General features: G+C 39.6%; 1 protein-coding gene across 6 annotated transcripts in view; it reads left to right on the top strand.

Moving 5' to 3' along the window:
• The window catches only part of polybromo (protein), an 86,496-nt gene extending 77,208 nt beyond the window's left edge, over positions 1–9,288 (top strand). For 4 of the 6 annotated variants that reach the window (XM_076184411.1, XM_076184410.1, XM_076184409.1 and 1 more), the window contains 3 exons: positions 2,258–2,368; positions 4,907–5,066; positions 7,051–9,288. In XM_076184411.1, coding sequence (XP_076040526.1) covers positions 2,258–2,368; positions 4,907–5,066; positions 7,051–7,261 — 482 coding nt within the window. In that variant the 3' untranslated portion in view covers positions 7,262–9,288. The remainder of the gene's footprint in view (positions 1–2,257; positions 2,369–4,906; positions 5,067–7,050) is intronic. The other 2 variants (XM_076184413.1, XM_076184412.1) reach the window with 1 other exon arrangement.
• Positions 9,289–22,546: the final 13,258 nt, after the last annotated feature.

Raw genomic sequence — 22,546 nt, 5'->3', positions numbered from 1 at the left:
CCCTGTCGTACATGTATATCAATGAGGACCTTGTGCCCGTGACAAAGAGTCCCTGTACTGGAAAGTGTCTGGTAGTAGGGGCACGCTACAACACTACGGTGCAATCCTACGGTGCCCTGCTCTTGTCGAATGCCAGGGCACCTCATAGCACTAAGCCACACAAGAGAGGTAACCAAAAAACAAAGGCATAAAATCCACTTCCACCCATTCTATCCCCACATACTTCACTCCCATCACCCCCCTCCTTCCTTCTTAGCTTCTCATGGATGATGGGTCATGCCTGCATCTTGCCCACTGCCCTGGGTCTGAAGCAGTGTCACAAGACACAGCACATCCACAGCAAGGCCACTTCATTAAATTTGCGACACCACCCTCTCTGTCCCCTCACGTAGAAAAAGAGATGGGGAGAAATCCCTTTGGGCTATGTCAATTTATTTTTCACATACTCCCACAGCCCCTCCCTTTCATGCATCACAGCATCATCCATATACAACTATTCTCCATTCATCCCTATCTTCTGTCTTCTCCCTTCCTTCCTCAACAGACATTCCCCTCTTTCCCAGTGCCACTTTTTACTCCATCCATCCATCTCATCCTTGGTCGCCCCCTCATGTTCACTCCTTCCACCTCTGCCTTCCACACCTCTTTTACTAATTTTTCTTCACTCATTCTTTCCATGTGTCCAGACCATCCCAATACTATTTTATCAACCCTATCTCCCAACTCCTTTTCCAACCCCACTCTCCTCACCTCCTCATTTCTCACTCTATCCAGCCTACCATACTTCTCAGGCACCTGATCTCAAACACATATAAACTCCTCTCTTCCTCTCTTATGTTCCATGTTTCTGCACTTGTAGCAAGGTCAGAGGATTGAGGAAGTTAGTGACAGAGTTTGGGAGAGTGTGCGAAAGAAGGAAGTTGAAGATAAATGTGGGTAAAAGTAGAGTAATGAGATGTGTAGGGAAGGGAAAGATAATGGCAGCAAATTGGAGGTGATTATTAAGGGAGAGACTGGAGGAAGTAGATAGCTTTAGATACTTGGGAAAGGGAGGCATGGAGGTGGAAGTAGAATGTAGATTGAGAGAAGCAAGTAAATGCCTTGGGGGATTAAAAAGTGTAATAATAAATAGACAATTGAGAATGGATGCTAAGAGGAGATTGTATGAAGGAGTAATTGTGCTGACAGCACTGTATGGGGCAGAAACCTGGAACAGAAGAGAGGAAGAGTTTAAATGTGTTTGAGATGAAATGCCTGATAAGTATGGTAGGGGATGCTAGGCTGGATAGAGTGAGAGACAAGGAGGTGAAGAGGAGAGCAGGGGTGGAGGGGAGTTGGGAGATAGGGTTGATGAAAGAGTATTGGGGTGGTTTGGACACATGGAAAGAATGAGTGAAGAAAGATTAGTAAAAGAGGCATGGAAGGCAGAGGTGGAGGGAGTGAACATAAGGGGCTGACCAAGGATGGGATGGATAGTGTAAGAGGAGCATTGGGAGGAAGGGGAATGTCTGTTGAGGAAGGAAGGGAGAAGACAGAAGATAGGGGTGAGTTGAGAATGATTGTATATGGATGATGATGTGATGCATGGAAGGGAGTGGGTAGGGGATGGGGATGGTGGAGACAGTATATGTGAATGGTATTTTGACACAGCCCACTGAGATTTCTCCCCCATCTTCACTTTTTCTGGATGAGGGGACAGTGAGAGGGGTCTCCAATTAAATGAAGCTGCCTTGCTGTGGATGTGCTGTCTTTTTACATCGCTGCTGACCCAGGGCAGTGGGAAAGATGTAGGGATGACCTGTCATCCAGGAGGAGCCAAGAAAAGAGGAAGGGAGGAGTGGTGAATGGGAGTGGAGTGTGTGAGGTTGAAGTGGGTGGGAGTGGATTTATGCCTTTGGCTACCTCCCTTGTAAGGGGGAAAGAGCTGTTAGTATGTATGTACCACCCCATCCATGTTCACATTGAACAACCATTGCATCATAACACAGCCCAGATACAGTGCCACCTTAACCACTTAATACTTACTAGAATATATTGTGACATGACTTTTACTACCCTGGAAATGTATGATGTGTGCACGTATATGTATAGTTTTTCTTCACAACTGTGTCGGGGCAATTTTTTTAAACAGCTTATACCATAACCATGTGAGCTTTCCAACATAAATCTAATATACAATTGCTGGTACATAGGTTGCCTCTTGTGTCATTTGCATGGCATTGCATGACTGTTGCATGGGCTTGATTTTGTGTTACAGCAATGGTACAGGGCAGAGGAAGTCCTTTCTCTACTGGGCCTGGCATGTCACCTTACCCTGGGGTTATTCAGCATCACAGCCAACCCACACAGCTGTATAGTAGTCGAGCAGGTAGGTTACACAGATGTGTGGTATATGCATCAGTAGTAGGGTTAGTTTTAAGTGCGAAAAAGAGTTGTTAGACATGTTTGAATGAAACTGATAGCAAGCATGATTGTATTAAAGATAGTGAGTCATAACTAAAGTGCTATTGGCAGCATTGTGATAGACCATTTATTTATTATTATTATATATATATATATATACAGTATATATATATATATATATATATATATATATATTTTTTTTTTTTTTTTTTTTTTTTTTTTTTTTTTTCTCCAAATTAGTTGGGTCCCCATATACTGTATATATATCTATATATATATATATATATATACACATATATATGTTTTTTTTTTTTTTTTTTTTTTTTTTTTTCAAATTAAAGTTGGGTCCCCATACACAAATAAATTGAATAATGAATATTTTTCTGAGGAAATTCAAATTTGTATAACAAGCTGAAACTCAAACTATGAATTATGAGCAGTTTATATTTTATATCTAATTTGTGCACACATAAGGGATGGCCCTTATTCACAAGTAGTTAAGATAAAGGGAAGATGAATAGGTGAAGGGTGGGTGAATGTCTTGGCTAGCTACTTCCCTTGTAAAGGGGAAAAGACCTTTTTGTATGTAGAATGTAAATACACATACATCTGTACATATGCCAAAAGGCCCTTTCCTCCTTATAAGGGGTTGGTTATATATTTTCTATGTGCATTTATCTAGTGTTTAGGCGGGGCTTGGTATGGAACCTGCCTCAGTTTGCATAACAAACAATTTGGTGTGTGATTATTATGGATGGGGCATTGGAATGGATTGTGGTCGTATATAGGGACCCCATTGTATTTTCTGTTTTATTTTGGTTGGTAGGCATGGATAGAAAATTAAAAATTACAGATATGTATCAGGAGCATCCCATTTCACATGAGAATGGTATTGCGATGTGGACTGTTATAACATAATAATATTTTATGTTCTGCTGTGTTCCTTGATGCTCCTCTCAAGATTCTTTCTTCAGCAAATTCTTCTTGCTTCTATTTTCTGCCCCACTTTTGAGTTTACTTATATGAACACTTGCTATGTGATCCTGTGCCCTCCTGTACACTACCCATTTCCTTTTTAGTTTAAAAACTTCATCTTCCATATATCCATTAATCTTGTACATTATTTCCCACCCCCCTTACATCCTCTTTGCAAATAAAACCCATCTTGACAGGCTCACTTGATTTTCAACCTTTTCACTGCATATGAGCTCCTCAGTTGAATAGAATTGCCCAGGAGCAGCTCAAGCAGGTGTATAGATCATTAATAACAATTAAAAGTTCTTCTTGATTTTCTTATTATTCTTTATTTAGCAACTAGGACACTCATTGTAACACCAAACAAGAACATATTGCACTGAGTTTCCCTCCTCTCTATCTCTCTACCTCCTCTCTCTCCCTGTCTCTCTCTCTCTCTGTCTCTCTGTCTCTCTCTCTCTCCCTCCCTCCCTCCCTCTCTTTCTTCTCTCTTAATCTCTCCTCCATTATCTATTTTTCTTTCTTTTTATTATGCATGAGTATTTTGAAAAAGTGGGGTTGCATCAGGGATGTGTAACAGCACCAATGTTGTTCAGTGTGTATACGAACGAGGTGGTAGAGTGGAGGGAAGTGGAAAGTGAGTGTAATAGTTACTTGTAGATGACACTGCAAAGTTGGAAGATTGCCTAAAACAATTAGCAGCAGAGTTTTGGAGGGTATGTAATAGGAGATAGTTATAAGTAAAAGTAAAGTGATGAACATGAGTTTAAAGGGTGAGAGGCTAGAAGAAGTGGAGCTTTGATGTATTTGAGGTCCCATGTAGCAGGGAATGGAGGAGTGGAGGTGGAGATGAATTCTAGAGTAAGGGAATGAAGTAAATGCCTTGAAGGGAAGGGGTGGTATGAAAAGTCTTGGGAAATTGGTATCTGGGAATTAATTTATAAAGGAAGAGCCAGCAGGGGTGGAAAGAGAGTTGGCAGATGGAGTTATTTAAAGATTGCTGAAGTGGTTTAGGTATATGGAAATAATGAGTAAGGAAAGATGAGCAAAAAGTGTGGAGAGCAGAAGTCAATGAATAGAACTTGAGAGGAAGTGTAAGATTGATATGGATAGATGGGGCTCCAGATACAGTCAAGCAAAGTGGAGAGTGCAAAAGATAGAGGAGAATGGTTGTAGAGAAGAAAATAATGTGGTCTGAAGGGGAAATTCTTGTCTGCTCCAGATAATTTTCAAGTAGATGAGGGTGGTGGCCAAGTAGTGAAGTGGTAAGGGCTGTCAGGCCTTCCTGTGTCCTGCTACATTGCCTCTTGTGCAAGCAGTGTGATAGAGAAGCAGAGATAAACCTTCATACATGAGGTGCTAAGATGAGATGGACAAGGAATGGATTTTTGTATGGGTTGTATGTTTTGTATATTTATGTATGCCTTGACTGGGCCAGCCCCCTTGTAATGGGGTATATGTACACATAAAATTTGAGGTAGCAGTGATCATTGCTTCTTTTTAAATGGTGTGAAATTTTGTCTTTCAGGAGCAACAGCCATTAATAGCAACAGTGCAAGTGGAGTAGGATCTGAAGCAGGAGGATCTGCAGCAGCAGCAGCACAGGGGATGGCAAAGAATGCAGAACCCATATTTGTTTCAGTTCCACCCAAGACTCAGAGACTTCTCCATTCAGAGGCATATATCAAGTAAGTACTCGTGTATGATTTTTGTCAATTTAGGCATCATAATTACATTTTATATATATATATATATATATATATATATATATATATACACACACACACACACACATATATATACACACTAAAGACCCACTGTTGATTGGATTAAGATAAGAAAGGAAGTAACGATTTCCGTACATTTTGATCATTGGCTGTGATCCTCTTCAGCGGAATACAAAGTCAAGGGAAAAAACATATCTTTTATACAGAGGAGACGGGTGGAGTGAGGGAACATGGATATAACACTTCAAGTAGCGTCTATGATACTGCATGGGCTTTGTGCAACCCCAAAATACCTAAAGCTGTCCACTTCTTCCAGCCTATCTCTCCTTTTAGATTTATTCCCAACTTTCTGCCATCCAAAGGTAAGAGTGACTTGGCTCAGGTTGATGCAGTCACTGTAAATAGAGATGTGTTAAAATGAATCACATCAGATGACATGACATAACTCAATGTGACATGATTCACTTGATGTAAATGTAACCCAATGAATTGGTGATGAACTAGAGCTGGCTCTCAGGCCTTGCTGTGGAGGTGCTGTGTCTTGCTGCATTGCTTCTGACCCAATTGAGAGATAAGGATAACTTTTCATCCACAAGGAGCTAAAATAAACAAGTTTAAGTGAGTGTAGGAGGATGGAAGGACATTGGAGGACTGGAAGAACTGACTTTGGACCTTTTGCGGAGACCAAGCACTGGGCCTTCATGAGTGTCTCTGTGGGTGGAGATGTGACAGTGCATGCTGCTCTTGATGGTGGATAGGCAGATGATTCTTTTGAGATGTTATGCCTTTGGGGGTTCCATTTCCTCAATATCTTCATGAAAGCAGGAGGAGAAAGAAAGAGAAAAGTGTCTCCAATCTCCATGCCTCATGCTGTTTAGTTTGGCAGATTATGAAATGTATGCTATGAAGGTCACTGTAGTGGAGAAGAATGAATAATCTTCTTCTTCTTCTTCTTCTTCACTAAGATAATGAGGAAAACAAATGGGTGTGGGCTGGGTGGAGGGTAGGCACATGCCTTTTTTAAGTGACCTACCTCATACTTGAGGTGGTTTTTGTATGGAATACTCCTTCACATTGCTTTTTATTTTAAAACATAATAAATGACCAGCGTCTCCCAATGTCAGGATTAACCCCTTCGTTACCGACCCGTCAACCTTACGTAAACAAACATTTCAAACCGTCCCACGAATGGCTGGAGCCTTGTTTGTAAACAAAGACACTTGCCACCACGTGGCTAGAAATAACCCAGAAACTGAGGCCTTGAGAGCCCTCAATACACACAGCTTATAACTGTGACACATGCGTGTCACGGGGAGCACGCTCGGTTCCTGGCGGGTGCACTCAGCCGTGACACGCAGGTGTCACATCTAGTACTCAAGGGGTTAAGGATTTCTTTACTGATGTTGATTATCATAGGATGCTCGCTGGCCGAGCGGGTTAGGGCGTCATTACTTGCAGTGAAGGTCGAGATGATGGCGGTTCGAACCCTGCTTGGGGCAGGTTGAACCAAGGGCAGGGTTCATTAAATTCCACGCTACAAAGTCCACTGTAAGGAGAACCATCCTAGCCTCCCGATAGGGTGGAGTTTGTGACATTAAACCAAATCATTGTCATCAGTTGTCATAGTATTTGAAATTATAGTTATTGATTATATACTATCCATGTATCAAGGGCTTCTTTCCCCATGTAAGGAAGGTAGCCAAGTCAAGGCACACAGACACTCCCACCCATTTCATTCCTGTCCACCACCCTTGTTCGCTCTTATCTTCGATTTAATGTATTTATCAAAGGCTTCAGTATGATTTGCTTTCTATTTCCTCTTCCTCCTCTTCCCATACCCTTCTTAAAGGTAAAGCTTATGAAATTGTTACTTATCAAGAGATACATAATAGCCATATGTACATCACATGAAATTTATGAATAATACTATAATTCTCTCCCACAGGTACATTGAAAACCTGGATAAGCCCTTCGTGAATAATTGGGAAAAGCATTTGATGGCCACTCCAGAAAATACAGTGATCAATGACTCCAGCCGCCTCCCCGCACACTGGCTGGCCAATGGAGCGGGAAATCATGGCAGTGTGGTCAATGCTCTCTGGGCCTTACGAGAATACATGATGAAAGACACCTTGGGTATTGCCAAGATCTTATGACCCCTATAGGCAGAGCACATACCCCATTTATCATGCCAGCATACCTGTCTTAGCTTGTCATACCATCCCCCACAATTTTTTTTTTTTTTTTTTTTTTTTTTTTTTTTTCCCCTCCATTTCCTTTCTTTAAATTTTTTGGTGCCAAGTGATTTTAGAAATACCCCCTTTTCCCATCATGTTATTTTAAGTGATGTCATATGTATCAATTGATGCTATAATGTTCTATTTTAGACAAGTACTATTATCTTCATTGTTGCTGCTTCTGCCTTTTATTTAAAAATGTATATTATGTCGATATTCTATACTTTTGTTCCACATTGACTGAAAATACTGAAAGTATTATACTATTGGAATAGAACAAATGTGAATAAGAAGAGTTCATGTATGATAATTTTTTTAATTTTGCATTCCTGACACAAGATGTCAGCTCTTAGAAACTAGTCTTGACGCTGTTGAGTCAGATATTTGCAGTTATAAAAGACACTGGTTAAATAAGAAGAGCAGTTGCAGCCATGTGTAAAAAGAAAAAAAGGTTAGACCAGGAGTGATGGAACGTGAGCAGTTTAAGATACGTCAGTAGGAATGGACCAGGTATTGAGAGAGGATTTAAGGGAGGGAAATAATGCCTGTTTGTTTAATAGATTAATTTCTTTACCAGAAAGTTCATAGATGTGATGCCATTAAGATTCAATTCCTTGTCTGTCAGTCTATTTGTCCATCTGCCTGTCTTCCACTTAAGGCAATCATATCATTGTATATTTTGTTCTTTTGTTTTTGTTTCCGTAACGTAAATGAGTTACTGCCACCATCAATGCAATACAACTGAATTGCTTGGCTTCTGTTCATATTTGAGTCTCCCACCCAACTCCCACTCATTCTCTCTCTTTCTCTCTTTCTCTTTCCCTTTCACTCTTTTTTAATTTATAGAGTTAGATTTCTGTTTTATGGGTGGCAGTCACCAAGTGTCCCATTTTTCTAAGAATATTTAAAAATTTTATGAGTTTTTTTCCAGTTTTCTTATATTTTGGCATTACCTCTTGAATACCTGTTCCATGACCATCCATGATGCACCATAAGCAATCCATATCTATAGAGCACAACTAAATATCACGGACTCATCATTGTTGAGTCTTCACCCTATACCCTCATTCATATTTCCCCTCAGTCATTAATACGAGAATTCTCAAAACTGAAAATGTACAAACCTTCAAAAGGTTTTAATTTAATTTTTTGTACAGTATATAAGTTTCTTTAAGATAAATTTATCATGTAAGGAATTCAGATGAAAAGACTATAATTTTATATTATGTTTTTGGTATAACAGATACATGCATTAGGAGTTGAATAAGTTGTTGAATTTGATTTTGATACAGAGAACTAATATTATGTTTTATTGGAGGCATGGACCGGGGAAGGAGAGTTGTTTTATATCTGAATGTATCTTTAGATCTGAGATGAAGAGTTTATTTGCAATTTCCATTCCGCTGTGCAAGTGCAGTGCAACTGATCAAAAGCATCTTGTTTCATGCTGGCGGCTGGGAATAATAGACATGAATGAGACTTGTCGGGTAGTGAGATATTCAGGGCATTATAGATAAAAGTTTATTTTACGGTACTGAAAAGAAGGGTAAGTTGTATTTGACAAAGCTACGGTAAAGTTGCGACTGATTGCATTAATGAGTTGCTGCTTTTTGATCAGTTGCAGTGTTACAATTAACCTCTTATGGAAAGCCAAACCCTCATAGAAATGTAAACTTGGTAGACAGTATTCTAAGTTACCTTGCCTCATCAGGAGGTAAAGAAGGAACTTAAAAATGTAAATGGTGTCTTTGCATCTCATTGTGGGTTGCCACTTGCCATTTGGTTTGTCACAACGTTGTTGTCTCGAGTGCCAGTGGTTGGAAACCAAGAGTGCAATTGTGTCCAACATACTTTGTTATGTGCGCTAAGTCTCACTGTAATTGGTGTAAGTAGTTATAAGTTTGTACACCTTTTAATACCTATATTAAACAATACAAAAAGAAAAATTATGTTCATTTTTCCTTATAGAAAGCCATCATGGCATGTACATGAATAGAAGAGGAAAGGTAATTCTAAATTGACAAAAATATTTCTAAGAGTATTAAGGGACAATTTCCACAAAAACCAAGGATGAGATGGATGGATGGGGTAAAAGGGGCATTGGGAAAGAGGGGAGTGTCTGTTGAGGAATGATGTATGAAGACAGAAGATAGGGGTGAATGGAGAATGGTGTATGGATGATGCTGTGATGCATGGAAGGGAGTGGGTGGGGGATGGGGGAGTGAGGAATTATGTGTGAAAAATAATTTGATGCAGCCCAAAGGGATTTCTCTGTCTCCTCTTTTTCTGCATGAAGGAATAAAGAGAGGGGGATGCCAATTAAAGGAAGCATCCTTGCTGTAGATGTGCTGTGTCTTGCGACACTGCCTCTGACCCAGGGCACTGGGTGAGATGCAGCGATGACCTGTCATCCAGGAGGAGGGAAGGGGTGGATGGAAGTGGAGTATATAGGGGTGGAATGAGTGCGAATGTATTTTATGTCTTTGTTTTTTGGCTACCTCCCTTGTAAAGGGGGAAAAGCCTTTGAAATATGTATGTATTAAGGGAGAGAGACTGGAGGAAGTGGATAGCTTTAGACACTTGGGGGTTGAATGTGGTGGGAAAGGGAGGAGTGGAGGTAGACTGTAGATTGAGAGAAGCAAGTAAATGCCTTGGAGGATTAAAAAGTGTAATGAGAAATAGACATTTGGGAATGGATACTAGAGGAGATTGTACGAAGGGGTTACTAGGCTGGATAGAGTGAGAAATGAGGTGAAGGAGTTGGGAGATAGGATTGATGAAAGAGTATTGAAATGGTTTGGATACATTGAAAGAACAAGTGAGGAAATGTTAGTAAAAGAAGTGTGGAAAGTAGAGGTCAATGGAGTGAACATAAGTGGGTGACCAAGGATGAGATGGATGGATGGGGTAAAAGTGGTATTGGGAAAGAGGGAAATATCTGTTGAAGAAGGAAGACCGAAGATAGCATTGAATGGAGAATGGTTGTGTAAGGATGATGCTGTGATGCATGGGAGTAGGGTGGTGATAAGGAATATGTGTAAATGATATTTTGATGCAGCCCGAAAGGATTTTTTTCCCGTCTTCTCTTTTTCTGCATGAGGGGACAGAGATGGGGGGGGGGGGTTTGTTGTTGACAAGATGAAGTAGCCTTGCTGTGGATGTGCTGTCTTGCTGCATTATTTGTGACCCAGGGTAGTGGGTAAGATGCAGGGATGACCCATCATCCAGGAGGAGCCAAGAAAAAAGGAGAGGGATGGAGTATGTGGGGAGGAAATGGGTGGGAGTGGATTTATGCCTTTGACTTTACTACCTTCTTTGCAATGGAGAAAATCCCCTTGGTATATGTATGTATGTATCTGTAAGCAAAGAAGGGTCGGAAAAAAAAATCCTGTCCTAGTGTAGCATAAGTATGTTATGTAACTAATTCCAAGGACAAGATATTCCCAAATCAGGATGCAAAATGATGTGTGCAGACATCCTCAAGGTGATGGATATGTTTCAGTTATATGCATTGATTCATCCACTTCCCTCACAATGTGGAAAAGGCTTTGGTATACATGTAAGCTTCAGACATTTAGGGTCATATGTAGCAGAGAGGAGTTAGGGGGAAGCGAATTATAGAGAAAGGGAAGCAAGTAAATACCTGTGGTGATAAAAGTGTTACAAAAAGTATCTGGGGATGAACAGAGACTATATGAGGGAGTGGTTGTGCTAGGATAAAGATCTATAATTCTAAGGAGGCACAAAGGAAGAGCTTCAACATGTTTGAAATGAAATGTTAACTAGTATGGTGGAGGTATGAGGATGGATAGAGAAATATAGAGGTTAGGCAAAGAGAGCTAACAGGGTTCATAAAAGAATACTGGGATGATTTGGGTATATAGAAATAATGGGTGTAGAAAGTTTAGAAAAAAGGAGTATGGAAGGCAGAGACAGCTGGAGTGGGAGACTGAGACAGAGGTGAATGGGACAGTGGAAGGAAGAGGAATGTCTATTAAGCAGGAAAGGGAGAGGGCAAAAGATAGGTGAGTGGAGAGTGATTGTAAGTGGGGGATGTGATGTTACCTGAAGGAATTTCTTGTCTGCATATATATTTGTTCATACATGTACCAATGGATTTTCCCCCTTACAAGGGAGGTAGCCAAAGTCAAAAGGCATAAATCCACTCCCACCTATTTCATCCCCACATACTCCACTCCCATTCAATATCCCTCCATCCCTCTTACCTTGGTTTCTCTTTGATGATGGGTAATCCTTGCATCTTGCCCACTGCCCTGGGTCAGAAGCAATACAGCAAGACAGCACATCCACAGCCAGACCACTTCATTTAATTGGGGAACTCCCTCTCCAGCCTCTCATGCAGAAAAAGAGAAATCCCTTTGGGCTGTGTCAAAATATCATTCACACATACTCGTTAAATTCCCCCCTATCCCCCACCCGCAACCTTCCATGCATCACAGCATCATCCATATACAACTATTCTCCATGTACATGGTCAATACAATGCATACTCCTTCTGATAGATACCACATAGTCAATCATACCACATGGTTGTACATTTGATACTGAGAAGATACCTAAGGAAAGTGGTGGTATAGAGGAAATGATGAGGTTCATAAGTGATAGAACAACATATGAGGAGAAACCTGAAGGCTTTGTTGAAAAAGGCCTAAGTATTCAAAGTTAAGGCACTCCAGACTTTAGATTAAATTAGGGAAGGTAAGAAATTGTTTTATTTGTTGGACAATACCTTGAAACCTCCGTATATGAAAAGTCTGCTAAAGTTACATAAATCAGAGGTGAATGAGACCAATTATGGATGGGATCGGAAATACACTACATATTGCTGCTGTTCCAGACCGTAGTTTACCTGTGCCTCTATCCTTGTACATACATACATATACCAAAGACTTTTTCCCCCTTACAAGGGAGGTAGCCAAAAAACAAAGGCATAGAAACCACTCCCACCCATTCCATCCCCTACACACTCCACCTCCCTCCACCCTCTTCCCTCCCTCTTATCTTGGCACCTCCTGGATGATGGGTCATCCCTGCATCTTGTCCACTGCCCTGGGTCAGAAGCAGTGTTGCAAGATACAGCACATCCACAGCAAGGCCACTTCATTAAATTGGCGACCCCCCTCTCCACCCACTCGTGCAAAAATGGAGAAGACGGGGAAAAATTCCTTCGGGCTGTGTCAAGTTATTTCTCATACATACTCCCTCACCCCCCATCCCCACCCACTCCCCCTCATGCATCACATCATCCATACACAACCATTCTCCATTCACCTGTATCTTCTGTTCTCTCCTGTCCTTCCTCAACAGACATCCCCCCCTTTTCCCAATGCCCCTTTTACCCCATCCATCCATCTCATCCTAGGTCGCCCCTTCATGTTCACTACTTCTACCTCTGCCTTCCACACCTCTTTTACTAGTCTTTCTTCACTCATTCTTTCCATGTGTTCAAACCATCCCAACACTCTTTCATCAACCCTATCTCCCAATTCCCTTGTGGACCGCAAAATATCTGCTTAAACAATTATCCAGTACATTGAGATTCATTGGAAGAGCTCATATTTTGATCCAGAGGCTAATGATTGTTAACATTAATGGGAAGAAACTGGTAACCTTAGATATAAAACCACTCTTTATCAATGTCCAGATAGATGGTGCTCTCTGTACCATCGCAAGGGTTCTGCAATATGAATCAGACAGTAGCCTGCCTGTCAGAAAACCTGACTACAAGTTGATATCACTGCATAAATTTTGGTGCATTCGTGTTTGAAGGGAGTACAAACAACACTCAGGATTTACACGTGGATTTAATTACAACCAAACAAAAGAAGATCGAACTTGTCCAATTAATACTAACACTTAAAACATATGAAAAGATTTGTGGTACCATAACACGGCATGTAGGTTAACTACTTAGGAAACCCGCCGGCCGAATGCAAAAGAAACATGTGGCCGCAACCTGGTGCTCACACCTTCTTCTTCTGAATGACCCGAGGCTGATCCAGTCCAATGTAATTAGGAATAATTACGCTCCACAGATGCTTGCCCACGGCTTCGGCCACATGTAAAATCAGTTCAGTTTGGTGACCCGGGAGTGACCTTGAACCAGTCTCCCATTGCTGTCACCCCCACTACTGCCCCGATTCTCCCAATAGCCACTGGAGGACATTAACCAATCACAACATATCTATAGAGGCTGTCCATTGCCCGCCTACCACCCAAAGCTGACGGAACCAGCAGAAGCATCAACAGGCTCCGACTAATGTAGCCTCTCCAAACGTCGTTCCCTCGTCAGCATCGACACCGGCGCTTTCCGTTCCATCTTTCCTGCGTCCGCAGCATAACGCTAGATCCCCAAGGACGTCGACATGAGTCTCGTTGCCGCCAACAGCATCACCATCGCTACTTACTGATACAAACGCCTGCATTTTACCTTCGGGAGTCGCCACGACTCGTGAAACTTCATCATGGTAGACGTGAGGATGCCCCTCCTAGGTGGTGACTTTCCCACTCATTACAAGTTATTGGTCAACGTGTCTTCAGCGGAGATGGTTCTCGGGTCGTTTTTCCCGAAACCAGCCTACCTCAACGTGTCTCCAGTGGAGATGACCCTCAGATTGTTGCTCACGAAGGACATCTCTACGTCCACTGCTTACCGAGCCATCTGGGACAACCTCAATATATCTCCAGCGGAGATAGCCCTAGGATTGTTTCCGAAACCAGCCTATCTCGACGCCTCAGCAAACCGCATCACAGCCAACCACGGCCGCTGCCATCGACACTAGATATCCCTATTTCCACCGCTCACTAAGCCATCTGGGACAACCTCAACATACTTCCAGGGGAGATGGCTCTCGGATCATTGCTCCCAAAACCGGCCTACTTCGACGCCCCTGCAAACAGCACCACAACTAGCCACGGCCGCTACCATCGACGCTAAATATCACTACCCCACCGCTCACTAAGACATCTGAGGCGACTTCAACGTGTCTCTAGCGGAGATGGTCCTCGGATCGTTGTTCCCGAAACCGGCCTACCTCGACGCCCTCTGAAGCCAAGACAACTTTAAGGGGAGAATTGTACAACCTCATAACATGCATCAGAAGGGCGCGCATTATAATGACCACGTGGTCGCGACCTGACGCGCATACCTGCCTTGCTTGCGTGACCCGAGGGTGACCCAATATAATGCAATTAGGGATAATTGCGCACCATGGGTGCTTGCCCATGCGTTATATATATATATATATATATATATATATATATATATATATATATATATATATATATATATATATATATATATATATATACATACACACACACACACACACACACACACACACACATATATATATATATATATATATATATATACATATATATATATATACATACACACACACACACACACACACACACACACGACTTCAGCCACATGTAAAATCAGTTCAGTTCAGTTTGGACCTAACCAAGTAAGGGACAAGAACTCCCTAACCCTCTTTCCTCCCTTCTTTCACAATCTCCTACATTAAAGGTGCATCAGAGGTAACGGCCAATTTACTCCGGGACAAGAAGGTTTAAAGGTAGCACACAAATCACGCAACACAACCTAACCAGGGTTAAGGACACGAAAGCACCCACATAGCAGGCGGGCGTGGCGTACCGCCTTGGCTGCTTGGATTGCGAGAAATATAAAAGAAACTCGCTACCAGGGTAGAAGAACACAGACTGGCAGTTAGACGCAAAGATACAACCTCGGCAATTTACAAACACGTCGCCGAACACCAACACAACATAGACTAGGAAAGTGCGAAAGTCATACACAAAGGTGACTCAAAAAAATAAATAATTAAGTGAGTGAATAAATAAAAGAAGATTATTCCTAGAAGCCTGGACGATAAAAGAGGACAGCCTCAACAGGAGCATTGAAGTGAACCTGATCTATCTAGGCATAAGGAACGCGACGTAGCACAACTCATAGTGTGTAACCAACTTATTAAATTTCTTGCGTGAGTACATGTGGAGTGTACGCCTGTGTGTATATAAGGTTGTATTTGTAAATGTGTGTAAACGTAACGTGGCTAATACTTTTGGTCGCATTTGTATATAAATCTATTTTTTTATTTATTTGATTATGTTAATCAGGTCAAAGGCAGAGAGGAAACTCAGCATGCACTGACAGAGGACCTCTTCCAAGATGGGTACAAATTTAATACCCGGAAACTAATTCACACAAACAAAATAATAAATGTTATTTTCTCATTAGATATACACACTTATGTTAGTAGATGAACACATGTGAATGAGTAAGTGAGAGTGGATTACCTGGTACACGTCGCCACGGGACAGGGAAGGAACCTGGGCAGCTTCGGCGGCGCAGGTTACCTTTCCTAGTTCCAGCAGCGGACACTACTGAGTTTGGTGTTTATGCTTCCCCTTTCGACATTGATCCCAGAATCCAAATCTTCACACACACACACACACACACACACACACTTTCAACGAACGGACGGCTTGAAGAACGTTCTGAAGAAAAGTGAAGATTGTGGATCCCAACGCAAAGAGAAGTGCCTTTTTGTATTTACAGGGTGGGGGGAAATTGCTCGTGGGGTAGTGGGAAAGTAAGGAAAGAGGAGAAGGGGAGGGATTGCTGGGAAAATGGAAGGTAATGAGGAAGTAGAGGACTTGGTCCAAACAGACCGCCGTAAAGTAAACAAACGACCACAAGACGAGCTGGAGGACGACGGAATGTCTAATAAGAATGTAAAGATTAGAAGTATAGATAGGAACAATACAGTAGAAAGTGATGAGAATATTTTCAAGGGATTTAAAGAGTGGGGGGGACACAACCCCCCCCCCGACTGACAAGACTAGAGAAGAAGGTTGATAAGGTGATCGAGGACTTGGAGAGTAGGTTAGGTCATATGAACACCATTTTACAAAGGGTTGAAAGATTGGAAGAACTGGAAAAGGCGAATAAAAACTTAACTGATGAAATAGAAGACCTAAAAAGACAGTTAAGAGAGGTAAAGGTGGAGAATGAGGAATTGAAGAAGAATAGTAAAGAAAACAGAGAAACGATAGCTAAAGAAAGTAAAAATTGGAAGAAAACCCAAGAAGGAAATAAGGTTTCATTCACTGACATAGTCAAACAGCAATTGAAAGAACATACTGAAGACTCAGTTATTAAAGTGATGAGACAAAAGGAGAATATAGTAAGGGATTTAGCAGACAAGAAGAAATGTATAATTATATTAGGAATGGAAGAGAAACACAACACAGATAGAACCACAAGAATCAAAGAGGAAAATGAAAAAGTAAGCCAATTACTAGAATCAGTTCAGGAAGATGAACCAGAAATTATGAAACAAATCGAAGAGAAATTTAGACTCGGAAAGTATAGCACAGACAAGACCAGACCAATTAAGATTAAATTCAAGTCACAAACAACGGCAGAGAATATCTTATCCAAAACAGGGAAACTAGCAACAAGTGAACAATACAAAAAGATATGGATAAAAAGAGAAATGAATAAAGAGGAAAGAGAGGAAGAAAAGCAGAAAAGACTGGAAGCTAAGGCAAAAAACGAGAACAGAACGGAGTCAGAGAAAGAGAGATTCTATTGGAGAGTAGTGAACATGAAAACTAAGGAAGTTCGACATACTAAAGAAAAACATAAGGGAAACAGAGAACACAATGGAAGTGGCAGAAAACTAAGAGTGTCTTACACAAATATAGATGGATTAATAACAGGATTGAATGAGCTGAATGATTATTTGAAGGAAAAAGAACCGGACATAATGGGAATTGTAGAAACAAAATTAAAAGGCCCACTACCACCCAACAGTGTAGGACATGATGCATACAATTATTGGATTAGAAACAGAGAGAAAAAGCAAGGGGGTGGAGTTATGTTCCTGACTAAGAAGGATATAAACGTGAAAGGTGTCACATATGGAAAGAATACAGTAGAGATGATTATGATAGAAGTGGAAGACAGAGATAAGAAGAGCAGAAAATTTGTGATCAATTATGTGCCTCCGAAAACAGCCTCATGGGAGGAGAGTGAATATAAAAGTATGTTAGAGGACACAAAGATAGCATTAACTAAAATAATGGAAGACGGAGGAAGAATAGTTATGATGGGTGACTTTAATTGCAAAGAAATCTGCTGGGAAGAAATGACAGTAAAGAGTGGTGATGACTCATGGGGAAATGCTCTACTTGAGATGATTATTGACCATTCAATGACACAATGGATACAAGAGAACACTAGGTATAGAAATGAAGAAGAACCATCGAGGCTAGACTTAATAATTACATCTGAACCTAGAATAGTGGACAAGATTGAATATAAAACACCAATAGGTAAAAGTGACCACATATTGGTTGAACTGGAACTTAATGAAGAAAAATATATCAAAAGAAATGAACAATATAGAAAAGGAAGAATGATGTATGAAAAAACAAACTTTGATAAAATAAGAGAATTCTTCCAACAAGAAAACTGGGAAGAAATATACAAAGAAGAAACATCAGTGGAAGAGAAATGGAATATTTTGACAAAAATTTACAAAAAAGGAGTGGAAAAGTATGTCCCAAGACAAAAACAAGAAAAAGAATATGTAAAATGCTGGTACAACAAAAGCTGTAGGGAGTTAAAAGACAAAAGAGACAAAGCCTGGACCAGATGGAAAAAAGACAGAAGACCTGAAAAATGGAAAATATATACTGGTTATAGAAATGAATATGTACAAAAGTGCAGAGAGGAAAAGAGAAAATATGAAAAAGATGTTATAGAAAAGTGTAAAGATCAACCAAAACTATTCTACAGATTTGTAAACAATAAACTGAAAAACAAACAAGACTTGGAGAAATTAAGACAAGGAGGAGTTGAATACACTGAGGAAATGGAAATGGCAGAAATTATGAACAAACATTTTAAATCAGTGTTTACAAGGGAAAATATACAACCTGAAGAGATTGAGTGGAAAGAAAAAGTCCCCCCTATGGAAGAAATAGAAGTAACAAAGAATGAAATATTGACACACTTGGGTAATTTTGATGTCAGAAAATCGCATGGGCCAGATGAAATAGCAAACTGGATTCTGAAAGAATGCAGGAATGAACTGGCAGACAAAATACATAGCATAATAAGCAGTTCCTTGAAAGAAGGAAAAGTTCCAGAAGATTGGAAAAAAGCAAATATAGTACCTATATATAAAGGAGGAAATAAAGAAGAACCTACCAACTATAGACCAGTCTCTCTAACAAGTACAATAGCAAAAATTTGTGAAAGAATTATCAAAAGTAGATGGGTAAAATACTTGGAAAAAAACAACGTACTAAATCCAAGGCAATTTGGATTCAGACAAGGACGATCATGCGTCACCAATTTAATATGTTTCTATTCAAGACTAATAGATATAATACAGGAAAGAGATGGATGGGCTGATTGTGCATTTCTAGACCTAAAAAAAGCTTTTGACAAAGTACCACATAAGAAGTTGCTTAAGAAATTAGAATATGAAGGAGGAATACAAGGTAAATTGCTAAATTGGATGGAAGACTTTTTGCAAGAAAGAAAAATGAGAGTAGTGATAAGAGATCAGCACTCAAAATGGAATGAAGTAATAAGCGGTGTCCCGCAGGGAACAGTTCTGGCCCCAATAATGTTTGCTATATACATTAATGATATGGATGAAGGAATTGAAAGCTATATGAGCTTCTTTGCAGATGATGCAAAACTAATGAAAAGAGTGAAAACTGAAGAAGATTGTGAATCACTACAGAGAGATCTAAATAAAGTACAAGAATGGAGTAGGAAGTGGGAGATGGAGTTCAATACAAAAAAGTGTAGTATAATGGAATTTGGAAAAAGCAAAAACAGAATAACAGGATCATATAATTTGGGAGAAGAAGGAATAAAAAGAGTAGAAAATGAGAAGGACCTGGGAGTCATTGTTATGAATAATATGTCACCTGAGAAACATATAAATAAGATTTTTGGAGAAACTTATAATTTAATAAGAACAATCAAAGTGGCATTTACATACCTGGATGAAGAAATGGTGAGGAAAATCCTAATCACCCTGATAAGACCAAGATTGGAATATGCAGCAACGATATGGTCACCAAGTACAAAAAAATGTATAAAAAAAACTTGAAAGAATACAAAGAGCAATCACAAAACTGGCACCAACACTCTCAAAACTATCATATGAAGAGAGACTACAAAAACTTAAACTACAGACACTAGAGCAAAGAAGAGAGAGAGAGGAGATTTGATAGCTATTTACAGAATCATGAAAGGCATAGAAATTACTGATAGAGAGAATCTGATAAAATGGGATGACAGAAATACAAGAGGACACGGAAAGAAAATAAAAAAAGACAGCTATAGAAGAGATTTGAAAAAGAACAGCTTTCCTCACAGAGTAATAGACAGTTGGAACAAGTTAGATGAGAAAGTGGTGTGTGCAAAAACAATACATGAATTTAAAAATAGTTTAGATAAAATGAGATATGAAGACGGGACCTCACGAGCATAGCTCCCCTTCCCGTAAAATACAACTAGGTAAATACAACTAGGTAAATACACACACACACACACACACACAAACAAACACACACACACACACGTCGGTCGAAGTGACAACGAAGTTTGGAACTCCAGGAAAATTAAAGTTTCATCGATCTCAACAACGAGGGAGTATCTTTGTTGTATTAATAGGGAAGGGGAAAGCCCGTGGTGTAGTGGGAAGGTGAAGAAAAAATGTAAAAGAAAGGGATTACTGAGGAAAATGGAAGGAAATGAGGAAGGGGACGAACGGGTCCCGGATGTTAGAAGGGGTGTAAACAAAAGGGGTGCAGAACACACAGACGAGGAATAACAAGGAAGCAGAAGTGTCAAAAGCAGAAATATATATAATAGCAGATCAATGGAAAGAGAAGATAACTGTTTTTATGGATTTAATGAGGGAGGATGTGACAACCTCCCCAACTAGTAAATCTAGAGGAAAAACTAAAAAAAAAAAAGAAAAAAAAAATTAACGAAGCATGGGAGGTTAGGTTTAACCAATTAACATTAGTTGCCCAAAGAGTTGATAAAATGGAAGAACTAAAGGAGAATCAAAACCTAACAAAAGAAATAGAAGAATTAAAAAGACAGTTAAGAGAAGTAAAGGATGAGAATGAGGAATTAAAGAGGAATAAAGAGGATAAAGAGTCCATAGCAAAAGAGGTAAGTGGGAAAAAAGTACAAGAGAACAATAAAATGGAATTTAGAGATATAGTGAATCAGCAGATGAAAGAACAAACCAAGGACACAGTTATTAAAGTGATGAGGGAGAAAGAGAATATAGTAAAAGGCTTAGCGGATAAAAAGAAATGTATAATTATATTAGGGATGGAAGAGAAGTATAATCCAAATAGGACTACAAGAATAAAGGAGGAAAAGGAAAAAGTAGATAAGATATTAGAAGTAGTTCAAGAAGATGAACCAGAAACAGAGAAACAAATAGAAGAAATATATAGACTAGGGAAATACAATACAGATAAGACCAGACCAATTAAGGTTAAATTCAGGTCACAAACTATAGCAGAGAATACCTTAGCAAAAACAGGGAAACTAGCAGTGATCAATATAAACAGGTATGGATAAAAAGAAATTAAAAGAGAGGATGAGAAAACAAAAAGACTAGAAGCTAAGGGGAAAAACAAGAAAAGAACAGAGTCAGAAAAAGATAAATTCTATTGGAGAGTAGCGAATATGAAAGTGAGGAAATGGTTCATAGCAGAGAAAAACAGAAGGGAAATAGAAAACACGATGGAAGTAGCAGAAAATTCAAGCTTAATAACAGGCTTGAACGAACTGAATGATTACCTGAAGAAAAAAAAAAGACATAATGGGAATAGAGACAAAATTGAAAGGTCCACTACCACCCAACAGTGTAGGACATGGTGCATATAATTATTGGACTAGAAGCAGAGAGGTAAAACAATGGGGTGGAGTTATGTTCCTGACCAAGAAGGATATAAATGTGAGGAATGTCACATGGAAAGAATAGAATAGGGATGATTATGATGGAAGTGGAGGACAGGGATGGGAAGAGCAGGAAGTTTGTAGTAAATTATGTGCCTCCTAAAACGGCTTCGTGGGAAGAGAAAGAACACAAAAATATGTTAGAAGACACAAGGATAACACTAAATAAGATAATGGAAGATGGAGGAAGAATAATTACAATGGGTGACTTTAATTGTAAAGGAATCTGCTGGGAAGAGATGACAGTGAAGGGTGGAGACGACCTATGGGGAAATGTACTACTTGATATGATTGTAGAACATACAATGACGCAATGGATACAAGAGAATACTAGGTATAGAAATGAGGAAGAAACATCGAGACTGGACCTAATAATCACATCAGAACCTGAAATAGTGGACAAGATTGAATATAAGACACCAATAAGTAAAAGTGACCACATATTGGTTGAACTGGAACTAAATGAGGAAAAATATATGAAAAAACGAACAATATAGAAAGAGAAGATAGATGTATGCATTTTTTTTTTTTTTTTGTTAAAATAAGATAATTCTTTAAAAAAAAAACAGACTGGGAAAGAATACACAAGGAAAAAACAACAGTAGAAGAGAAATGTAATATTTTGACAAAAATTATATATAAAAAAAAGGAGTGGAAAAGTATGTTCCAAGACAAAAGCAAGAAAAGAGAAAATACGAAAAAAATATCATAGACAAATGTAAAGATCGATCAAAACTATTTTACAGATTTGTAAAGAACAAACTGAAAAACAAACAAGAATTAGAGAAACTACGACAAGGAGGAGTTGAATACACAGAGGAAATAGAAATGGCAGAAATTATGAACAAGTATTTTAAATCGGTGTTTACGAGGGAGAACATACAACCTAGAGATATCGAATGGGAGGAGAAAGTCCCCCCTATGAAAGAGATAGATGTAACAAGGAATGAAATAATGAATCACTTGAGTAATCTCGATGTCAGAAAATCGCATACACCAGATGAAATGGCAAACTGGATTTTGAAAGAATGCAGGAATGAACTAACAGACAAAATACATAGTCTAATTAGCAGTTCATTGAAAGAAGGAAAAGTTCCAGAAGATTGGAAAAGAGCAAACATAGTACCAATATATAAAGG

This window comes from Oratosquilla oratoria, chromosome 4, assembly GCF_046742065.1.
Source record: "Oratosquilla oratoria isolate Oo_2021 chromosome 4, ASM4674206v1, whole genome shotgun sequence".
Taxonomy (NCBI): domain Eukaryota; kingdom Metazoa; phylum Arthropoda; class Malacostraca; order Stomatopoda; family Squillidae; genus Oratosquilla; species Oratosquilla oratoria.
The sequence above is the reverse complement of the archived record's forward strand: the minus strand, read 5'-3'. Positions and strand labels throughout refer to the sequence as shown.